The 23,392-nt window shown below is 39.1% G+C and overlaps 1 protein-coding gene across 1 annotated transcript in view; it reads left to right on the forward strand.

Annotated features, from left to right (window-relative positions):
- The window catches only part of LOC106711014 (diacylglycerol kinase eta), a 79,868-nt gene extending 57,648 nt beyond the window's left edge, over positions 1-22,220 (forward strand). Inside the window, 20 exon segments of the mRNA XM_045686298.1 lie at positions 1,005-1,085; positions 5,788-5,933; positions 6,423-6,621; positions 7,288-7,379; positions 10,574-10,779; positions 10,897-11,093; positions 15,728-15,873; positions 15,959-16,070; positions 16,174-16,349; positions 17,117-17,207; positions 17,325-17,432; positions 17,561-17,757; positions 17,882-19,303; positions 19,423-19,839; positions 19,958-20,132; positions 20,350-20,579; positions 20,751-20,873; positions 20,944-21,064; positions 21,142-21,264; positions 21,600-22,220. Of these exon segments, the coding sequence (XP_045542254.1) occupies positions 1,005-1,085; positions 5,788-5,933; positions 6,423-6,621; positions 7,288-7,379; positions 10,574-10,779; positions 10,897-11,093; positions 15,728-15,873; positions 15,959-16,070; positions 16,174-16,349; positions 17,117-17,207; positions 17,325-17,432; positions 17,561-17,757; positions 17,882-19,303; positions 19,423-19,839; positions 19,958-20,132; positions 20,350-20,579; positions 20,751-20,873; positions 20,944-21,064; positions 21,142-21,264; positions 21,600-21,881 (4,644 nt within the window). The 3' untranslated portion in view covers positions 21,882-22,220.
- Positions 22,221-23,392: the final 1,172 nt, after the last annotated feature.

A 23,392-nucleotide genomic window follows, 5' to 3' on the forward strand; every position in this document is an offset into this window, starting at 1 on the left:
ACGGCTGAATCGATTTAGCTGAAAATTGGTGGGTAGGTAGCTTAGGACCAGGAAAAGGACATAGGATAATTTTTACCCCGTTTTCTATTTTTTATTCCGCGCGGACGGAGTCGCGGGTGAAAGCTAGTATTAAAATAAAAATATAACTTCATTTATACAAAATTTATAGTTACTTAGTGTTTCCATTTATAAAAATTTTATAACGAAAATTATTGCCAACAAGAGATATTTAAATAAAAAAAACTAAGCAATATATTATTGACGCAGTTCTCTTCCAACGATTCCCTTGTTGTACATCATTGTGACAGTGAAGAGCGCCGAGGCGAATCAGGTGTGCATTATTCATATGGGACTTTACTGCGAACCTACCCTATATATCTACTTGTGACGTCACTTTATGTAGTATATTTATGTTTGAAATACTGAAAGTATGTTAATGTATTTTAAAATAGTACTTGAAAAGATAGTACTTGAAGTACAAAAAAAAATGAACATGTTTTTAACATCACATCGATCAACTTTTACTGGCAACATTACGGTAATTTTTTTTTGCATTTAGTAGGCACTCGATCACTTTCCCTGTCCTCTCTTGCAATTTCTCGTATATCTACTTCACTGATGTGGATAGCATTATGTAATATAACTTCAAGCATTTTTGTTTATTATCGCTATAATATTATAAAGGAGTTACATTTTTGGACATTGTGTTTGTTTTTGTAGTATAATACCAAAAACTCATCCGGCTTGATGTATAATAAACTCTAAATCTACTAGTCTTCTAGTTATTTTAAAAAATAATCAAAAAATGGGACCCATCTGCAAGCACTACATTTCGATTAAAATAATTTTTATCAAAATCGGAGCACCAGGGGCGGAGCATCGCGGTAACACACATAAAAAAACAGTCGAATTGATGACCTTCTTCTTTTTAAAGTCGGCTAAAAAATTATAGTAAAGGTAATTAATTATGTGATAACACAGGCTAAATGTAATTATTGTTGCAGAGTCAACTATGGGACGAGTTTGAGCTGGAGGACGCGATCTTCGCGGAGTGCAGCGTCAACAACGCTAATCATAGCTTTCAAGTGAGCACCTCATATAGTAGCGATCAGCCCCGACTTCGCACACCAAACGAATAGTCAGATAAAATCTATAAATTGAATACAATTTTAGGAATGTTGCTTAAAAAAATAATTTAATCATTTACAACTAGTACCTGCTCGCGACTTCTTCCGAGTGGAATTTAAAAAAAATCAAATCGGTTCAGTAATTTCGGAGCCTATTGAATGCAGCATGCCTATTGAAAAACAGTCAATCAAATCTTTCCTTTTTGTAATATTCTAGTTTACTAGATAGACATTTATTAGATAGTTATTAATAAATCATAGCATCGTATGAAAATCACATAACGAATGAACTAAGTGTTCTATCCAAAATTAATGATGATATATCAAGGGATGATACTGATGATACTAAGGGATGATAGCATTATAGATATAATTAACGTGACCTCAATACGTGATGGAGCCCAGTGTCGTAGGCTGGCAAGTAGGTCGCGCAATAAAGATGGCGCTGCGATCACTCACTGCCTCTCCCTCCCCCCTCCCCCTGCCGGTCCTCATCCGTCACACGTCGCTGAGGATTGTTCAGCTTTAAGAGGTTAATAAAACATAGCACCGGTCATATAGAAATATATTACCAACATACCTGGTACAAACGCGCATTTGACGGTTATATCAAAAGTGTAACTTGCAAGGGATTGTTTTGCTATGTCTCGTAAATACGAAAAGATTATGACAACTTCTTTTTAAATTAAGTTACCTTTTTCATAAGACTCAATCATAATCAAAGACTATACTAAATTTGTTTAAAAATAGTTTAATGCCTATCTTCTCGACGATAACTTTAATCTTATATATAAAATTCTCGTGTCGCGGCGTTTGTAGTTAAACTCCTCCGAAACGGCTTGACCGATTCGCATGAAATTTTGTGAGCATATTGAGTAGGTCTGAGAATCGGCCAACATCTATTTTTCATACATCTATTAAGTTTTTTTTAAATGCGCGCGGACGGAGTCGCGGGCGACAGCTAGTAAGTTATATTAATTTAATAGATAAGCCGTTTCGTATAGCGTACATACTAAGAAAGGGCAGATATAAGAGCACTCGAAACCGACAAACTCGCGTAGATGTATGAATGTGGAAAGACGTAAGAGTATAGACAGGATCGCGCCAAACTAAAATCCGTAATCTCAGCTTGCAAAACACCTCTGGGTTACGGACGTGAATTATTTAAATTGAGAACCAGACATTTGTGTATTGAATTTAAAAATATTATTATTATTATCAAGTATATTTATAAGATTCACAACATGTTTTCACTTGAAAAGATCTGTTACAATAAACCTTACATTCGTATGTACTCGTGTACAGCAGTGCCGCCATATTGGATTGCCAGCTTGAATACTCTTGCTGCACAATAAACTATTGTGCGATTGAAATCATGCAGACGCCGACATATATTGCTATTAAGTTCTTTATTACTTATATGTTAATAGTTTGTATTTAATGCTATATTTACTTGTGGCATATAACTTGAAATATTTTTAAATTACTGGGAATGGTTAATTAAAAAGATTATGTTGAAAAAACTCTACAGCCGAAACACTCTGATCCAAAGTAAACCTAATACAACGTTTTCGTTAAGTTTACGTTTTATCTCTGTTTTGCTACGTCTCCGTAGACAATCCTCGAGAATAAGAACCAGAGAATAAAATATTTTTAAACAATTGACTAATAGAAAGTAAGAAGGGGTGAAATTTACAGATGATAGAGTATTAAATACATAGAGTTTACAATATTTAAGAATACTTCTTATATGAACAGAACACGTGTAAGATGTATTAAATATACCACGCACACTAATATAAAAGCAATTATAATATTTTGTAAAAGCTGAATTACAACATTGCTTCGAGACGCTTCCGTCATTTCCCAAGGAATATTTTCATCCAGTTTCCTTTAACATTACATTGTTTCAAGAAATATTTCTCCTTTGTTGCAAATATCAAACATTTGAAATATAAATATTCCCATTAAGTTAAAATATTTCTTTCATCATCATCAGCTCACTATATGTCCCCACCGAGGGGCTCGGAGCCTACCCTAAGTTAGGGGTGACTAGGCCATAGTCAACCACGCTGGCCAAGTGCGGGTTGGTTGACTTCACGCATATCATTGAATTTCTTCTCAGATATGTGCAGGTTGCATCACGATGTTTTCCTTCACCGTAAGAACGTCGGATAAATGTACATATGTAAATCGAAAATCGAAAAACACATTGGTACATGGCGGGATTCGAACCCAGGACCTGCAGATTGCAAGTCAAGTGCTTAACCCCTGAGCCACCGACGCTCTATTTCTTCTTCTTCTTTCTAATCTATTTCTTTCATGCAATTGAATTGAAAAAAATTGAATTTTGAATTAAATATATTTTCAGTTAACTCCTTTCTAGTTCCATTAAGAGAAGAACAAATTTAAAAAGTAAATAAAGATTTATAGTAAAAGGCAGTTTGGTAAAAGGCACTTTGTAACGGGAGCCTAAATGTCGCAGTTATTTTTAATGCTTTCAATTACCTTGGACTCGGATAAATCGTATTTTTGGGCTATAGTGTACGCTCAATACAATTTAATGGCCGGCAAATATTTATACCCTAAAGTGTACTATGTAAAATGTAAGAGTTTGTTTCTAATTTGAATATTATTTGTGATTTCTGTATATTTTTTTTGTAATAGAGCCAATATTTTGGTCTATATCTGTTTTAGAACTCAAATTGTATGCATATTCAGACATTCGTCATGTTAGTGAATGCAACGTGAAAAAAATTATAACCGATCACCTAGCCAAACGAACTTGCGGAAGAGACGAATTTGAAAAAAAACTCTTCCCACTCATTCTCTTTGAATAAACATAGATTAAAAATAGTTTTTTATATAGGCATTTCGTAAACATATCCGTAAACATTTTAAGAATAGCAAAGTAATTTCAAAATCTCAGCATTATGTTGAAAACTCTCCGCTGAAACGTGAAAGTATATTGACAAAACATTTACGGCGATAGGGACGAGGCATTTGCGACTCGGAAGTGCCGACACCCTCGTTAAGATGTGCACTTGTTTTATTTATTCAGGCACCGTGTTTGTGAACCTCGATACGTGAAATCACAAGTAGGCAAATTCTAAACTTACGACTTACTAGCTGTCGCCCGCGACTTCGTGCAACCTGAATTAAAAAAAAAGTAATTATTAATCTGTGTTCTTCCAGACTATGTTCTACGCCTATGCCAAATTTCAGCGAGATTCTTGCAGTCGTTCTGGAGATACCTTCTAATAAACATCAATCCATCCAAACATTCGCATGTATAATATTAGTAAAATAACGTTATCAATACTATTGTTGCTTTTACTACAACACGGTACAAGTCGAATCTGTGTTAGTGTTTTTCCTCGTACACCTCGTGTTATTTTTTTAAACGTTTTATGCTGATTAGTTTTTAAATAAAATTAACATTTAAAAAGTTATATAATCTCTGTTCAACTTATTGTTCATATTTATTTAGTCATAAGTTTTTTAAAAACAAAAAGTTTGCATATACGAGTATATTCAGTGGGCATTATACACGCATTTGTTTTTACGACGAGTCTAACCTTTGTTATCGCGCGGTCTTTTAGGGTCCATCTCTGAATAATGCTTTTATTTCAATAAAGGGCACATTACACCGAGATGACAGTCTCCCCGGGACCATTCCCTACTAAATGTAAAACCTTTTATCTACGCCATTTTGGGGACGTTTTTGTCAAAGATACGTGAACTGTTTCCGGTATGCTGTGTTATTATATAATATATACTCGTAGTAGTCATAGTTTAAGGGTTGTTTTAACCCAAATCATGAGGTTTCTTATCCATCGTTGACAGTGACATTTTATGGCCATTTTACATCTTCCTTTATTTACTTATCGCATTTTTGATATAACTGCATGGTCACAATGAATTAAATATGTTTAGACCTGAGGAGGTCTATCACGAATGTTTGCAATACGCTTTTTCGTAACATTATCGATAAAACATTTTATATGAGATTTGTCGTTGTACTTACCTATAAGGGCGCTGTACGAAACTCGTCGAAGACGTTACAAATACTGTCACGCAAATATTTGTGCTAGTTCCTCTGGGATGGCAAATCATCAAATGCCATTAATGGAACGCGTGCCGTTGGTTTGCCATTTTGTTGTTTTTGTTGGTCTGAAATTATATTTAAATTACATTTACAATTAAATACCTAGTCCATAGAAGTCTACGTTCGTAGTCTGTGCTGTTTGAGCAAGGGTAAACTTGGACCAACTTAAATTGCTATCTCCAACTTGAAGAGCTTCGGACTCCTCATTGTTATTCTTAACAAAACTTATTTTCAATTAAACATCTTTTAATTAAGTATAACATTGTATTAAACTTCATCATTATACATTCAAGTAAAAGTTGCGATTGTCAAAGAGATTTAACAAATGTTTTGTACAGTTTTTTTTCGTTAATTTAATAAATCAATTTCAGCATTTTGTAATGTAAATTCGTACTTTTTCAACAAAATTCTACAATAATTCAGTGAATGAATCACGAATGTCTTAAATTTTTTATGGTCCTTCTTAGAAATGTATGGGAAAGATGATATTGATTGTTATGGACCTTCTCTTTACAGTGTTCTGTATTTTTTGGCATGTTTGTCCAATGCTAGGTGATAACAGCGCGACGCAGCGTGGTCTTGTGTGCGGAGAGTCGCGGCGAGATGGAGTCGTGGGCGAGCGCCCTGCGTGGGGCGCTGCACCGCGGCGCTGACGTCGCCGACCTCGTCGCTCGCCTCTCCTCTGGAGACCACCACTGGTACGTATGATAAATTGACCAATATAAGGGTGCTCATTTATTCCGTGTGGTTTAATAGTACTGAACTTTCATATTAAAAGTTAACTTAACTAACAGTCGCCCGCGACTGTAGCCTATGTGTTCTTCCATACTACGTTCCACATCTATGTCAAATATCAGCAAGATCCATGCAGCCGTTCTGGAGATAATTTTAAACAAATATACATCCAAACATTCGCATTTATAATATTTGTAAGATTTGTAGAAAATGCGGACATCACAAACAACTTTATAGCACATATAGCACATTCTGAAATAGTTATGTTTTTAAAATCTTTTAACCTGTCTTAGTGTAGTCAAAGTTATAAATTCGTACAGTAAGTAGCATTAAGTCGTATCTTACTGTCAGCATAAATTATGATGTAGCATCTTTGTAATAGTTTGTAAACTTGTAATAGTTTTCCAACTGAATGCATTGTAAGCGTCAAATGATTCCTCGACTGTATATAGGTATGCGGCGACGCACGCGCGTCCGACGTTCTGCAACGTGTGCCGCGAGCCGCTGGGCGCGCTGGGCACAGCGCACGCGCTGGCCTGCGAGCTGTGCAAGTATAAAGCGCACAAGCGCTGCGCCGCGCGCGCACCACCCTCCTGCAAGTGGACAACACTCGCTTCGCTCGGACCTCACGTCGTCGAGGACGCTGAAGGGGTTAGCATTTCCAATTTCAGTTTTCCTTTAAAAAATAAAATGGGATACTGTCGTTCTACACGCGCATTATAGATAATTTCAGATTGTGTTTTTGACGAAAAAGTCTACACGCATTCATACACTGATATTAATGTAGAAGATTTTTGTATCACAACTTTTCTACAGTGAATTTTTATAATAAAATAAAATACAAATTTATTCGGCTATGTTGAAATTATTAGCCGCGAAGGGACCGGATGGTCAAAATACAACATCCTTCCTCGCTTCAAAACCCTCGAGAGGGATGCTCGTTGCTCGTTAATTTGGGAAAGCTTTCAGCACAAAATAAAATACATGTTCCGCTCCATTTTTTGTGAATCTTATCTTTACAACTTTTCAATCCGTACGCTTCAGTGAAAGTAATCCAGTTACATTCAAACCTTTCAGCTTTCAGCGTTGAAATGTAATCATAAGTAACACAATAATATAAACAAATAAGCATGAATGAGTATTTCCAAATAATATATTATCTGTTTTACGTATTAGTAAGAGCAAGAAATAAATTGTAAATTAGTAAAAATTAAATAAAATTATGATCACAATGAAAATGAAAAGTGATTATTGGCGCCTACCATTTTCTATTAGCTAAATAGCAAGACAGAATTTTTCATCATAAATTTATTGCAGAACATAATAATGCCGCATCAGTGGCTGGAGGGCAACCTGCCCGTGGCTGCCAAGTGCGACATTTGCGACAAGACCTGCGGCTCCGTACTGCGGTGAGTAACACATGTCGTCACAGGATTAATACATCTTAGTACTTTTCAAAACTAAAATCATGTTGCTATTAAAATTTGTATTTTGACATTTAAATAGCGATGTGAACAATGAAAAATATTGACAACTTGTTCTTTAATATGCTAACAGCATTTGCTGATTCCTTGTTACACTATTACTGCAGTATACATATTAAATTGCATTCAAATGAAAGGCAAATGGCTCTACAAATAGATACAATGCATGCTCCGGCAAGCTGTGGGCAACGAAGTGCTATTATTGAAATGGCCTACACTAAACGTTATTACGGCACAATGTCTATATAATCTTGTATTGCAAATTCTAATAGCAATATAGACTTATACACTATTAAGTTTAATTAATCACTTGTTTAACCCTTTTACTGCCGCTGATTGATATTATTGACGTCAACGTGGTTATATGTTTCACCATAAATATGTATCGCCACAACTGATACTTCCATTCAACTTTTCATCCACCCCTTTCTACATCTTAACCCTTTTTCGGCTTAAAAAGTAGCTTATTTCCTTTCTCAGGCTTTAGACTATCTACGTGTCAAACTTTATTCAAATCGGTTCAATAGTTTTCGAGTGAAACCGAGACAGACCGACAAATTTACTTTCGCATTTATAACATTTGTAAGGATTAATCAATTATATAATAATTTTAATTAAAAGAAGCAACTTGTTCCATATTTAAGGTGCACAGAAATCATTATTCTATTCCATATTATATAGAAACACACGTGATAAATAATACCGAAAGTTTATTTCTATCAGATTGGTATCATAAAAATTCGAAGTTATATCTGCGTTGGCGAGGACATTCCACGGTATCGTATAATAAGGGTCACCCTACAAACGTTCCGGGCGACATTTACTGAAAGCGGTTTGAATTTAAAATGAAGCACCGGCGGAATGTCGGTCACCCAGATCTTATTTAGATCGACCGACTGCGATGACTGTTGGGAAGTGTTGCTGCTACTCCTCGAATGCGTAACAGTGGCTTTCCACAATGACATTTCTTTTAACTCATGTTGTAGTCTGTTTTGTCAAAGAATGTACAAGGGATGAAAATACGTACCAAAAATAAGTGTCATTGCAATGGAATTGAACGGTTAGATAAAATTTATAATGTAAAAGAACTGTGTGCCGTGCGGCTGTGGACCGTGACTTTGTCCTCGTGGAATTAAAAAGAATTTAGTAAGTTGCGTTTGTATTCTTAAAAACTATGTCTTACATGTATTCCAAATTTCAAAGAGATCCGTTTAGCTGTTGTAGTATGTAGAGTTTACTAGAGTATTTTAAGATATACAGTGTGTCGAGAAAGTACTCGGACAAGAAATATTTAGGCAATCAAAACCAAAAATTTAAATTTTAAAACAGATTTAATTATTTAAACTTTCGATGGGAAAATATTAAAAAATACTAAATGAAGACTATCAACGGGTCTAGTCGGTGCCGACACCAGTATGTGGTGCCGAGAGTTTTACAACACAGTAAAAAAACCAGTTATTTATCTAATTTACAAAACACATCGAGAACAAAATCACATTTAGAATAATATAATAACAACATATGTTGTAATAGGACAAGAAAGCGCGTTGGATAATGGAAAGGTTTTAGTTTAACAATGTAGAGAAAATTATAACACTAAGCTGTATAAAGCATTACAAAACCACCGCGCAAGCTTTGACCTACATTTTATATTTGTGCAACTCGCCAGGGAGAGTTAGAAGTTTTTAAAATTCTTCTCAAAGATATAACAACTAATGGCGTGAAAACGACTCTTGTTCCAAGTAATTTTTGCTTTCTTTTTAACTACTTTTTCTTTACCAAGTTCTTGATATTTCATAGCCATAATAAGTTATAGAAAAGAGATATTGCTAATTAATTTATGTTAGATTAATTTGCGACATAAAGTAACAAGATTTCAAAGACTAAAAGAGAGAGGTTGAAATATTTCTCATTATTATAAATAATAACAACAAATAAATCATTAATCAAGTAAATTTGACGAAGTTATACAGTACTTCACAAAGTTTCTCTCCCACTTTGTTAGCGTTCGTATAGATTTCAGAAGCCACTCGTCGCTCGACTTGAGTGCACTCGGTACAAGAATTGCCTAACGATGTCGGCTCGGGTTACCGACGCTTTATTAAAATTAAGTTTATTGATAGCTCCCTTTATGTACAATTGTTTGCTTTATCTAGTCCTTTGTTGATATAAATGTAGTATTGGAAACCATATATGGCTTCACCAAACATCCTTTGATATATCCAAGGATGATTGGTGAAGCAAGCGATTTCTCTCCAATTCAATCACATACTAATTGAGTTCGATCTAATTTTCAAAGCTTAAATTTTAGATTGTTGGTTAGTTTGCGATTTCTACAAAAGATATTCGAAATTATTGAAACTGGTTACTGTGTTAACACTGATTAATACAGCTATAGACGTTCTATTGTTCATCGTAAATAAAAAATGGCATATTTGCAAGGTCTTTTCGAACAAAGCTTTCGTCGATAGTACACAATCGATACAGAATAAATGTATGCAATGGTTTTTATACTCTCATTCTACGTGGAATATTTTACTGCTGACCATACTTTTGTTTTAAACGTGTCAGAAAAAAAAATATGTTTCATTTTTAATAGATATTTCATTTTTTGGAAAAAGAGCTGGCATGTGAAAAGAAATAATTAAACGCACTAAAAGTAGCAGTTTTGTCAATTCATTCAATACTAGCTGTCGCCCGCGACTCCGTCCGCGCGGTATTAAAAAAGACAAATTTCATCAAGATCCGTGGACCCGTTTCGGACATACCTTCAAGCAAACATCCATCCATCCAAACATTCGCATTTGTATTATTAGTAAGATTTCATATAATTGTATTTATTTCAAACTAGCTTTTACCCGCGACTCCGTCCGCGCGGAATAAAAAAAATGCACACAAGATAAATAAGTTCCTATGTCCGTCTCCTAGTTAAAGCTACCTCCCCATCAATTTTCAGCTAAATCAGTTCGACCGATCTTGAGTTATAAATAGTGTAACTAACACGATTTTTTTTATATATATAGATAATATACGGGGGACTGGACATCATAGTCAGATACGCTGCTGATCAATTAAGGTCCAAAATTTTTAAAATTGTGTTATTTGATGTTTTGATGTAGCTTGCAAGATTTCCGCTGCGTGTGGTGCCGCAAATGTGTGCACGCTCAGTGCCGGCCGGGCTGGCGCGCCGCGTGCTCGCTGGGCCCCGCGCGCGCCTCCGTCGTGCCCCCCACCCGCTTGCACTCCGTGGGGCCCGACGACGGCTGGCTGCCCGACAGACCGCCCAACGCCTCGCCGCTTATTGTCTTCGTCAACTCTAGATCAGGTTGGCCTTTACCGAAGACGTCTTAAAACTACGACAGGATTCTTTGACTTTGAATTGTCTGAGCCAGGGGAATAAATACATTATCTTTAGGAAATATAAAGAAAAACTCCGTTGCAGGCGACAACCAGGGCGTGAAGTTCCTGCGGCGCTTCAAGCAGCTGTTGAACCCGGCGCAGGTGTTCGAGCTGGCGGGAGCGGGACCGCGGCTGGGGCTGCGACTGTTTCGGCACTTCGCCCCGCTGCGCGCGCTCGTCTGCAGCGGTGACGGCTCCGTCGGCTGGGTGCTGCAGGAAATCGACAAGCTCGATATGCATGTACGAATACATCTCTTACCGGCTACTTTCTCATTTTCAAGTTATTTTATGTATTTGCAATCCTCTTCACAAAAAAGTATGGGTATATTAAATATACATAAAGAAATTAAAAGCATTGTTGTCTATATTTACATTATATTTATTAATGACATAATGTTGACACATTATTGATTATTATCTCACTGGCTTACCGGCCAGTAACTTAATCATGAAAGAGGTGATACACCACAGTTTCTCCCCCCTAGCTTTGGACCAAGGGAGCAGCTAGGAGCTGGTCAATGTGCCTACGCCAAACAGAACCGTCATCAGTTATTATTTTATAATGTAGTCTCCCTAAACGTTCTTGAATGGTCCCGAAACGCCAGCGCTGCGTGGAGCCGACGGTATAATCACGGGCCTGGATGCGGTCGCCTGGATTGAACTCTTTGATAAGATGTGGCTGGTGTTTAACTGATGGTCGTCGGCGTTCCCCTCTCATGAACATGGCATGTAGCGACGTGCGTACCTCCCTACCAAACATAAGCTCGTAGGGGGTCTGGCCGTTAGCGTCCGGCGTTCGACGAAGTCGTGTCTTAGTCGTGAGGAGCTTTTGATATATTGTGCCTCCTTCCCCCTCTAAGCTTCGTAGTATCCTTTTCACGGTTTGAACGTATCGTTCGGCTTGACCGTTCGTTGCTGGATGGTATGGAGCAGACGTCTTATGAACGATCATACTGTCTTTGAGGAATGCTTCAAACTCTTCTGAGATAAATTGTCGTCCGTTGTCAGAGACTAAAATTCGTGGTATTCCAAAGGTGCAAAATAATTCTTTCAGTTTTTGGACGCACCAAGTAGTTGTTGTGGTTTTGGTAGGTATTACCTCAATCCATTTTGAAAATGCATCTACTATTATAAAAAGTTGGTGACCCTGGAAAGGTCCCGCAAAATCAATGTGCAATCTTTGCCAAGGTCCATCAGGTCGTTCCCAATGGTGAAGTGGTGCTTTTTCAGGTTCATTCTGTTGTAGTCTGCAAGTTCTGCACGATTTCACCTTCTTTTCGATGTCGTTATCAATCCCCTTCCAATACACAAAACTGCGCGCCAATAGTTTCATCTTAACTATTCCTGGATGGCCGAGATGTAGTTCATTTAGCACGCGTTCTTGAAGTGTTCTAGGGATAAGAACGCGCGCTCCTCTTAGTATACAGCCGTCATGTAATGTGAACTCATTGTCCTTGAAACCGAGTGTTCTTAGCGAGATGCCTGAATTAAGTGCCTGTAGTAGAGGTCTGTGTTCTGAATCATTTTTAGTCTCAGTTGCTATCGTATTTGGGTTGATGTCTATAGTATTAATTTGCTCTAATTGGAAATTGTAGTTCTGGTCTATTTTATTAATCCTTGTAGACTCTATTGGAAATCTTGATAGGTAGTCGGCATTGGAGTTATTCGCTGAAGTTCTATATTCAATATTGTAGTCAAATCCGGACAAGAAGTGGGCGTAATGAAATAACCTCATAGTGCTCATTGCTGGTAAGGTTTTATTTGGATGAAATATGCTTGTAAGTGGTTTGTGGTCTGTTATGAGGGTAAATTTTCGGCCGTAGATATAGTAGAAAAATTTTTTTAATCCCCAGTAAATCGCCGTAGCTTCTTTGTCAATTTGACTATATCTTTTCTCGCTGTCTGATAATGTTCTCGAGGCAAACGCAACAGGCCTCTCTGATCCGTCAGTAAGTCTGTGTGATAGGACTGCACCAAGTCCTAGTGGTGAAGCATCAGTGGCCAATACTAGTGGTTTTGTTGGATCAAAGTGTGTTAATACTCTTTCGCTTAATATTTCTTTTTTGATTTTGATGAAGGCTTCCTCGCACTGTGTAGTCCATTGAAAGCTTGATTCTTTCTTTAATAAGTTGTTCAAGGGATTCGTGATGGATGCGAGATTGGGTATGAATTTATTATAGAAATTTGCCATACCGAGAAACGTTCTCAATCCTGCAGTGTTTACTGGGCGTTCTGTTTTTATTATAGCATTTATCTTGTCCTTGTTTTTGTGCAGGCCATCTTTATCAATAGTGTGCCCTAGGTAATTTATACTTGTTTTAAAAAATTGGCACTTATCCTTGTTTACTCTGAGGTTGCTTTCTTTCAGTTTATCAAGCACAAGCTTAAGTCTTTGTAACAATTTTTCCTTTGAATCTCCTTGTATAATTATATCATCGAAAAAGCATTTGACTCCTTCCAGCCCTTGCAAGAGTCTGTCCATAAATCCTTGCCACAAGCTCGGCGCGACTTTCACACCGAACATAAGCCTGTTTACTTTGTATGTACCTTTGTGTGTACTGAGTGTTTGTAGCATTGCGCTTTCGTCGTCCATGACCATATTAAGGTATGCTTGAGTTATGTCAAGTGTACAAAATAGCTTGCCGCCGTTCATTTCTGCAAAGATATCCTCTATCATCGGTATTGGGTATTGTTCATCCAATATAACTTTATTTAGTGTAACTTTGTAGTCTGCGCAAAGTCGGATTGACCCGTTCGGCTTGACAACTGGTACCACTGGTGTTCCCCACTCAGAGTGGTCCACTTTCGTAATGACCCCTAGCTTGCAAAGTCGCTCTATTTCTTCATCCACTTTCGTTTTTAAAGCGTATGGTATTCTTCGAGGTTTGATAAAAATTGGTTGTGTGTTTTCTTTAAGGTTAAAGTGTCCCTTGTAATTAGGTATTTTACCCAGGTCGGACTTAAAGACTGAGGTTTTATAAAGTTGTAAGAGTTGGTCTAGTTCTAAGATGTTTGTATGTTGTATAGTTTTTATATCTGCTAAGTTCAAGTTTTCCAGTTCCTTCATCCAACTGCGTCCAAAAATAGGATCTACATTGCCATTGATTAAATATAGTTTACCGTGAAATTCCTTCTCTTGGTATTTGCATTTAACGTAAGTGACTCCGACTGGTTTTATTACTTCTCCTGTGTAAGTACGAAGTTTAATATCTGTGTGGAACAGTCTTTTTCCAATATTCAGTTTTCTATAGTCTCGCATTGACATTGACGTTAATGTTGCTCCAGTATCAAATTCCATTTTCAGCTTTGCGTTCTCGATCTGTACTGATATCATGAATTTCTCAGTTCTTTCGCCAGATATCATATTGATATCGTTCCAGTCATCGTTATCGCTATTGTTCGGCTCTTCTAGTTGGTGCGAATTAGGTCTCGGTGCCTTGTAGTGCAGATTAGGGTTGCGTTGTAGGCAAACGCGGGTAAGATGGCCGATTTTATTGCATTTCCGGCAGGTGACATTGCTGGCGTTACATATCCTGCTTTCATGAGAAGATCCGCAGCGAAAACATTTACCTAATAAATCTCGGCGTGTGATTTGTCTTGAGTTTGAAGTTTTAGGTCGATATGTGTTTGTAGAAACTTTGTCAATACTGCCGTTACTCGTGCTGGGCAATACATTTGTAGCAATAGTGTCGTTTTCTGTTTTTCCCATTTCGATTGATGTTGCTATTTGAACTAGTTCTTTAAATGTACATTTATTTTGATTTTGTAAAATTTTTGTTCGTGCGTCATTATCTTTTAAGCCTCGTATGAATTGTAGGCAAAGGAAACTTTCTGATGTGTTCTTCTCACAATGTTGGCAATTAAATTCGCAGTTTGTTGTTAATTTTTTTAGTTCCGCTGTGAATTGAGCTATAGTTTCATCAGATTTTTGTATTCTTGATATGAATTTATGTTGTAGGGCCCATTTGCTAGGTTTTGGATCTACATATTCATTAAGTGTTTCGGTGATGAGATCAAATGACATATTAATTGGTTCTTCTGGGCACACTAAGTCACAGAGCTTTTCATGGAGCTCTGGTGATAATGTAGATAGTATAATGTTTGTTTTTGTTTGATCTTTGGTAATATTATTCAATCGAAAGTAAGCTTCCAGTCTTCTCTTAAAGTTGTTGAAAGTTTCTGATGCTCCTAGTGGTTGAAATTGTATTTTAGGTATGCTCTCACGTATCTGCTGCTGGTCATGCAACTGTTGTTCATTATGATGTTGCGCTCGCTGTTGTTGTTCTTGCTGTCGTTGGTTTAGTTTCTTTTTCGTTAATAGTTTAGTGATAATTGTTGTGTACAGCTCTTCGAAATCGTACCTGTACTCCTGTTCTTGCTCGTAAGCGGTCTCGTCATGCTGGTCGACGGTGTGGTCTTCGATCGTTCGCTGAAGCTCTCGCAGAGACTTTATCGCTGTATTAAGGCTCTCAGAGCGAGCATCGATGTCCTCGTCAGACATCGACGCCCTCGATGTTACATATTTTTCTATTCTAGTGAGTAACCCTCTTTGGGTACTCCGCTGTTTTTTTACTTTTTCCATGTGATCGTGGGTTTAAAACTCGTCGCCAATATTAAATATACATAAAGAAATTAAAAGCATTGTTGTCTATATTTACATTATATTTATTAATGACATAATGTTGACACATTATTGATTATTATCTCACTGGCTTACCGGCCAGTAACTTAATCATGAAAGAGGTGATACACCACAGGGTATATAAGAAGTTGGACGCCAACACAAACCTTAATCTCCGTGTTCTCCTGTAGCTTACAATGGCATAATTTAAGTTGTTACTCGCTTTGATCCATGTATAAATTGTGTGGTACAGCAACATGTGCAGACGGCGGTGCTGCCGCTGGGCACGGGCAACGACCTGGCGCGCGTGCTCGGCTGGGGCGCCTCCTGCGACGACGCCGCCAACCTGCAGCAGCTGCTCGAGCGGTACGAGCGCGCCTCTACTAAAATGCTGGACAGGTCAGGAATGCTATGCACGACACTATCTAAATCACTGTTGAATAGCATTGTCCTTGTAATCCTTGAAATTTGAAAACTGCCCTAGGTGGTCGATCATGACGTTCGAGCGCGCGCTGACCGCGCCGCCGCCTCCCCCCGTGCCGCCCGACCTGCTGGACGAGGCCACGCTGCTCAAAAATTTACAGGATATCATGCAGGTACCAGAACTTACAGAATATATGCTGTCCTCCGCTGTAAATATACAAGTCAATCTTCAGCGTATTGTGGATTAAGTGTAGGAAGATGTGAAATGTGTTGAAGGCGGGCGAGGTGAGCTGCGTGGCCCGCTGCTCGCTGCGGTCGGGGTGCGCGCGTCTGGCGGCGGCGGGCGAGCGCGCGGGCGGCGGGGCTGCGCGTGCGGCTCACCGGCTGCGGCGCGCGCTCTCGCTGCTGCTGCACGCCCGGAGCCACCTCGCGCACGACCACGCGCGCTGCAGGTCTGACACACTCTCCCACATGCATTGCACAACATTCAACATTACATCGATGATAAACCTGTTAATAGTAGCAAAACTGTGCCCACGGGCACCCGTGTCGGCTCCTACATTTTTACTTAAATTATACAAATGCCATGAACAAAATTTAGCAAATTAGCAAAATCCTAGACGAAAAACAATTATACTCGTATTATCATAGTTAACATTATTTGTGAAACTTATTTTGTAATTAATTTCGAAGTAAGTAATATACTTTTTAAAGTAAATTTTCAGTTTTGTTTTCAAATCTTGATAGGTTGTTAAGCAGTAATTTTTCGTTCAATATTGATAAATCTTGATGTTATCCATGGGCCGTGGCGCGCGGCACGGTAGCCTTTGCAGTAGTCCTACAGACGAGCAAGAGCTCTGCAGGTCAGCTCTCAAAGTTCATTACAGTAGAGGCACATAGATGAGTAGTCGACCAGCTCCCCACACATTTGCACTTCCTAGAAATAGTTGGAGCTACCTAATCGACTCACTACACTTAGTAGGAAAGTTAGTTGCATATGGTTTGTAGGTAAGTTTGTAAAGAATAATTTTGCGACGCGAACAAAAACAGTCAACACCTTCTTAACACAAGATGGATTAATAAACTACGAAATAAAATTGTTAAGATTGACTCTTTACGTACCCTGCGTCCTGCATAACAATTATGCTTCATTTTTTCAGTTGAAATTATTTAGGTTTGTATTACTATAGTAGTGGTTAGTAAAATGAGCATTTTCTAGATCGTGGGAGCCGGCGGAGACGACGACCAGCGACAGCGAGCCTGATGCGCCCGCAGTCGCCGAGAAGGGCAGCATCGAAAAGACTGAAAAGGTATACAACATCGAAGCGTAACAAATTTTGAAAATTCATTTCATTCGTTTTGTTTAAGTATATGAAGACAAAATGTAATTTTCCTTACCGAATATAAAATGGTGCGTGTATTGGCAGGAGCAGCTGAACTGGGCGGCGCGCGGCTGCTCGCTGGCCGGCCGCGCCGACAGCGTGCGGCGTGCGCTGCGCTCGCTCGTGCGCACCCTCCTGCAGTTATACCCACAGGTACGTGCGTGTACACGTACCCGGCATGTGTACACACTTACATCGCAAGTGTACACACAACATGCACTTATACACATTTGCAATCCTAACAGGCTGCATCGCAGCAAGAGGCGGGAGGCTGGAGCGAGATCACTGGGGAAGCGGACACGGGTACTACAAGAGCGGGGCCTGAGGCGGGGGCGGAGACTGGGGCAGGGGTTGCGGGGGCGGGGGCGGCGGGGCCGGGCGAGGTGTCGGCCACACTGCCGGTGCCGCGCGCCTTCGCCGACAGCCGCCGCTCCTCCGCCGCCTCGGCAGTCTCCGCCGCCTCCTTGCAACCAGAACAGTAAGCGGTGTTTTAAAATTCAATTAAAAATACAAAACTCGAATTGTTTGTTTTTTCATATCTAACATAATGAACACATCTGCATAGAATCAGTTCTGATAAAGTCGTTTGTTATTGTCAACAGCATTCCAGACGTAGATGAAGACATAGCTAAACTGATAAGTTCGCAGGCTGGCGATCAAACGCTACGAGTAGAAAAAATTGACAGTAGAAAGTTAAGCTCCGCCTCGCCGCAGGACCATCTCTCGTTATCCAACTTATCCTCTTGCGATACAAGCTCGTGCAAGAACCTGTTCAGGCCAGACGCAGACCGAGGCCCCTACAATAGCAGCAGTCTCACGATACCTAATTTAATTGTCTCGGACGATAGCGATAAGAGATATTCGATAGTACAGGGAGAAACTTATGAATCGGACCAATTGACTATTATAGACATCGACAAGCCGTATACGGATGAAATTCACTTTCAAGAATTGAGTGACAGAAATACCCCAGTCAGCGGCGAATGTACGCCGGAAAGAAAGCTTTCTAGTGTAGATTTGGAAGTAGACGCTACGAGTTCTGAAGAGTCCAACATTAGCGAAGATTTTAGTTTGATGTCGGAGATTATGGATACGAAGCCGGAGGATCTCGAAGAGGCTAATATTGGTCACATAGATTCGCCAGAAATCTCGGAGACGACATACGTCAACTCGGAAACGATTCACGGTGAATCGATTATGGATGATATCAGTTCTATGCTCGGACAAGAAGTTCTGTTAGCCATGATGGGTAAGAACGGTGACAACGAAACGTATACAGATGATACAACGCTTTTTACCTCAGATACAGTCTCGGACATTCCCATGGACAGCAGAAATCCAAGCTTAGAAAAAAACTCCGAAAGGAAAGTAAAACATGTATCAAAAGTAAAGAAGCGAAAAGAAGTCGAAGTAGAAAAATTTGGATTTGAGAACAGAGTTTTCTATATTGAGAATGCGCCGAAAGTCGATGAGCAAATTAAATATTGTAGTTTAGCACAATTCGAGGAAGGAAGTGATATCGCAAGAAAATCTTTTCGAAAGCAGCTTAAAAAAAGCATTAAGAAACGTGTAGTCGACGATGGATCCGTAAAGCATCTCCTACCTAAAACAACAGAAGAACTCACACAAAAGGTTGAGTCTCCAGTTCGAACTTCTCCCAAATCATTAGAGCTTTCTAAGGAAGAGAAGACAATGAAAGTGAACAGTCAAACGCCGGTTTTTCCGCAAGTTAGTGTAGTGGTAGAACCACCGTCTCCATCACACAGTGAAGAACAAAGAAGCCTCAAAACCAATGGTAGTCGTATGGCTTCAGTACTAAGCGATATCTTCGATCAGGGAACGGATACGTTAAGTGTTAACTCACCTGAGCCGAGTATGGCCAATAGTCGAGAACGGAGATCTTCAGATAACCCAAAATTACTCGGCTCTACTGATCCTGAGTACGGGCGGTTCCTCAGTTGTTCGCCTGCTGCGACTAGAAGAATTTCCTGTGGCAGTCTGTTTAAACCAGGCGAAACTGACAAGTAAGTTCCTTATCAATCGGAGAATTAAAGAGACCTTAAATTCTTAATATATTTATTATATTAAAAGTTTAGTATGTCTTTAGTTTTAATTAATATAAATGTGCTTTTCCATTACAAAGCAGGTTATCCACATCGGTATCGTCAATATGGGGTGACAGTGGCGTCGTAGGAGGAATGGGTTCATCAAAATCTGACACCAGTGAAAGAGCTAAAAAATTGCCAATTATCAATCCCCTCGTTCAGTTGCCAGCATGGCCGCACGTCACACAAGGATTCATAAGTCAATGTCTGTTAGCGAACGCGGACGCTCTATGTGCCGCTGTAAGTCCATTGATGGATCCTGATGACACTCTACTCGAAGGGTTCTATGAGAGAGCGGTAATGAACAACTACTTCGGCATTGGTATCGATGCAAAGATAACCCTGGACTTTCATAATAAGAGGGAAGAACATCCTGAGAAATGTAGATCGAGAGCCAGGAATTACATGTGGTATGGTGTGCTCGGATCCAAGGAATGGGTGAATAGAACATATAGGTAAGGCAATATTTATTATCTACACAAACACCACAAACATCGTAAACTTTGTATGTACTCCTAAATACATTGTTTATCGGATTAAAAAAACAGATTTTAAAATGGTGTCCATGTTCAGACATCTGGGACAGCGCGTGCAGCTGGAGTGCGACGGGCAGAGGATCCCGCTGCCGGAGCTGCAGGGCATCGTGGTGCTCAACATCCCCTCCTTCATGGGCGGTACCAACTTCTGGGGAGGCACCAGAGCCGATGATATCTTTCTCGCGCCCTCCTTCGATGATAGAATACTCGAGGTTATTGAACTTGTTTAAATAAACTTTATTTTTCTCGCCACAATACTCGTCCTGTATGTACTTTTACCATTTGATATATCCATCCATCTCCAGCGTTTTAACTTTGCCTCGTATTCAGTATGTTAATGTCTACTCTGCTGATAAAATACACAAAATGTTCGAGATGGAATTTCCAATTTCGAGACACCTGGGATCCACATCGGTTTTACCGGTGTAGGTGGTGGCGGTGTTCGGGTCGGCGCAGATGGCGGCGTCGCGACTGATCAACCTGCAGAAGCACCGCATAGCGCAGTGCCGCGCCGTGCAGATCAACATCCTGGGCGAGGAGTGCGTCCCGGTGCAGGTGGACGGCGAGGCCTGGCTGCAGCCGCCGGGCTGCGTGCGCATCATACACAAGAACCGCGCGCAGATGCTCTGCCGCTCGCGAGCGTTAGAGACCAGCCTCAGGTAACTCGCATCGCCAGCCTACACAGGCTCCGCTCGGTACGATTCGCAATCCCATTCATGGAAAGAAAATAGTAAAAAAGGTCGCGACTCGTGATAATGGCCAAAATAATTAACGAACGATTCTCACAGAGTTTCAATAAATTATATTAAAATAAGAAGTATATCCGTCAGAGCGTGGGACGAGAAGCAACAGCAAAAAGCGCAAGCGAGCAACTCCTTGTCTTCGTCGGAAGCGGCGCAGCTGCTGGCGTTGCTGGACGACGTCAACACATTAGTCAAACATGTGAGCAATTAGTACCTTATTTTATTCACTCTTAAATATTTGTCTTTTGTCAGATTCAGTTATATTTAGACTACACGTAAGAACGATATCCGTATAAGCCCTGGATAAATGGATTATCGTTGGCTTATCGGCTGATGCGCTGCAAGACGCGGAGGGACGCCTGCTGCCTCCGCCGCAACTGCGTCGCCTGCTCGCAGCACTCGTAACTTATAATTACTTCACGTTGCGATTTTATTTCTTCAAATTAGTAAAGTAAGTAACTGTTGGCGTTTGTGTCAGGTGGAAAGCTGTCACGAGCTGCTAGCGAGCGGGTGCGCGGGCGCGGGCGCGGCGGCCAGCGTGCGCGCACACCTCGCGCGCTGCGACATTCGCGACGGTCTCGCCTATCTACACGCTGATGAGGTACTTATGAATTTTAACAAAAGAGTTGCTTCGTTTAAAGTAAAACTGTAGTTCGAAGCATGAAATCTGTTTCTTGTACGTGATTGAAGAAAATTAGTCAAAGAAGTTTAGTAGATTTTTTATAAAACGTTCAAGTTCAACATACTAATGTTATCTTGTTTCACCATCACCCTTACGCGCCCAGTCACCTGCGAGAGTTCCCAGAGCTTTCCGCACATTGTCCTTGGACGGTGTCAGACTTTATTTCTAGAACATTTCTATTCGCACAATCGACTGACATCAGAATTTAGTTGACACTTCACATCCACTCATATCGCCCAACCCTACCCTCGTAGGTCCCCAAGAAGAGCGCCGGTCGCTGGCTGCGAGGTAGAAGAAGCGTGTCGGAGGGAAGCGGTACCTCTCTAACGGCAGCACAGGTCCGGAACTGGGGCATCAAGGAGGTCCAAAATTGGTTGGAATCCCTGCAACTGGGAGAATACGCGGAGGCGTTCGCAAAGCACGACGTGACGGGGCGGGAGCTCCTCTCCCTGGCGCGGCGAGACCTGCGAGAGCTGGGCGTCACCAAGGTGGGTCACGTCAAGAGGATCCTGCAGGGCGTCAAGGACCTCCAGTGACGACGTCGCGGCCGTTCTGAAGGGAATGGCCTCGCATAAATACTGGGACCCTTCGAGCGCCGGCGTGTCTCGTTATTATGTCGTGTCGAATTTCTAGGACCATTTTAATGTAGACTTGGATTACTATACGAGAATGATCTCCCCTTTTTACAAATTTTTTTCGAATACACTAAGGCGTTCAAAGGGTTATTTTGTTATGTGATTTATCTCCCACCGAAATGTGAATTTTATCTTAACTATTACATTTTCAATGAGTGAATTTTTAAATTTTGCATGTTTTAAATTATTCAAGTATACATACATGACTTAACTAACTATTATTGTATAAGTGCTTGGAATCTACAACCGTTATAATTAAAATTTTATGACACATGCTACTGTTTGAAATTTTCTATCTTATTATTCGACATCGAAATCTCTACCTCTTCTTAACTTTGTTCCTCTCGAGAAAAACGAAACATTTAGAACATTTTTTAAACTCGTTGTTGTTAATATTATTCCTTTCAACCTTTTGAATGTTGACCAAATGACTTCTAAAACTTTTAATATTATAAATACCTCTAACCTTATATTCATTTCTTCTATGTTAATTAAGAAATCTTTTTTAGAAGTAAATTTAGGACATAATTATTTATATAATTATTTCAAGACATAATTATTTTAATATTTAAAAGTTTATGTTGCATTCAATTTATTAAATGAATTCATTTATTTATATTTTCGTCATCAATTTCTAGTTTAAATCAAATAATTAAACAAAAAAAAATAAATAAAAATTATAAACATAAAGTTTTACTAACTTGTTATATTTTTCAATGATTTTTGTAGCTTGTCAGAAAATAGTTGACGAATTTTATTAGCAATTAACAGGACCTTTGGAAATAAACAACAAAGCAATACCATAAACGTTGTCCTTTTCTTAAATATCTAGAATCACTAATATTTTGAGCAAAAGTATATAAAAAAATTATGTATCTCTTATTTTTGTTATTATATATAAAAATGAATTTATATACTTACATATATTTGTAGCAATAGTTACCTAATAAAAAAATATATTTGCACAATATAAGTACTAATTTGCACATAAAATTAATACATAAATTACAAGGGATAAATTTACAGTTTCTTCTATAGATTTACGATCAATATTTACAATTTAATGTACCAGTAGATATTGTATTTTATAATATTCAATTTATTAGCACAATTATTATATTTTTTCTTATTTTAAAAGCAATATTAAATTCAAAAATTTCACCGAAACATATAACTAACTATCATAGCTTAATAAAATTTAAATACACAGTAATTATAGCAGTTTAATTATTGTATCAAATAAACACAGTTACTGTGGTTTTCAACAACAATGATACATATTGTCATATCTCGTAATCTATTTGAAAGATTACGAGATTTTTAAAGACAAGTGTCGCTACAATTTAGTCATTAAGTTAGTCGAACCTGGATAAGCGAGAGACATTGTCAGGTCCCAACGGACGGCCTAAATA

Source organism: Papilio machaon, chromosome 3, assembly GCF_912999745.1.
Source record: "Papilio machaon chromosome 3, ilPapMach1.1, whole genome shotgun sequence".
NCBI classification, from domain to species: domain Eukaryota; kingdom Metazoa; phylum Arthropoda; class Insecta; order Lepidoptera; family Papilionidae; genus Papilio; species Papilio machaon.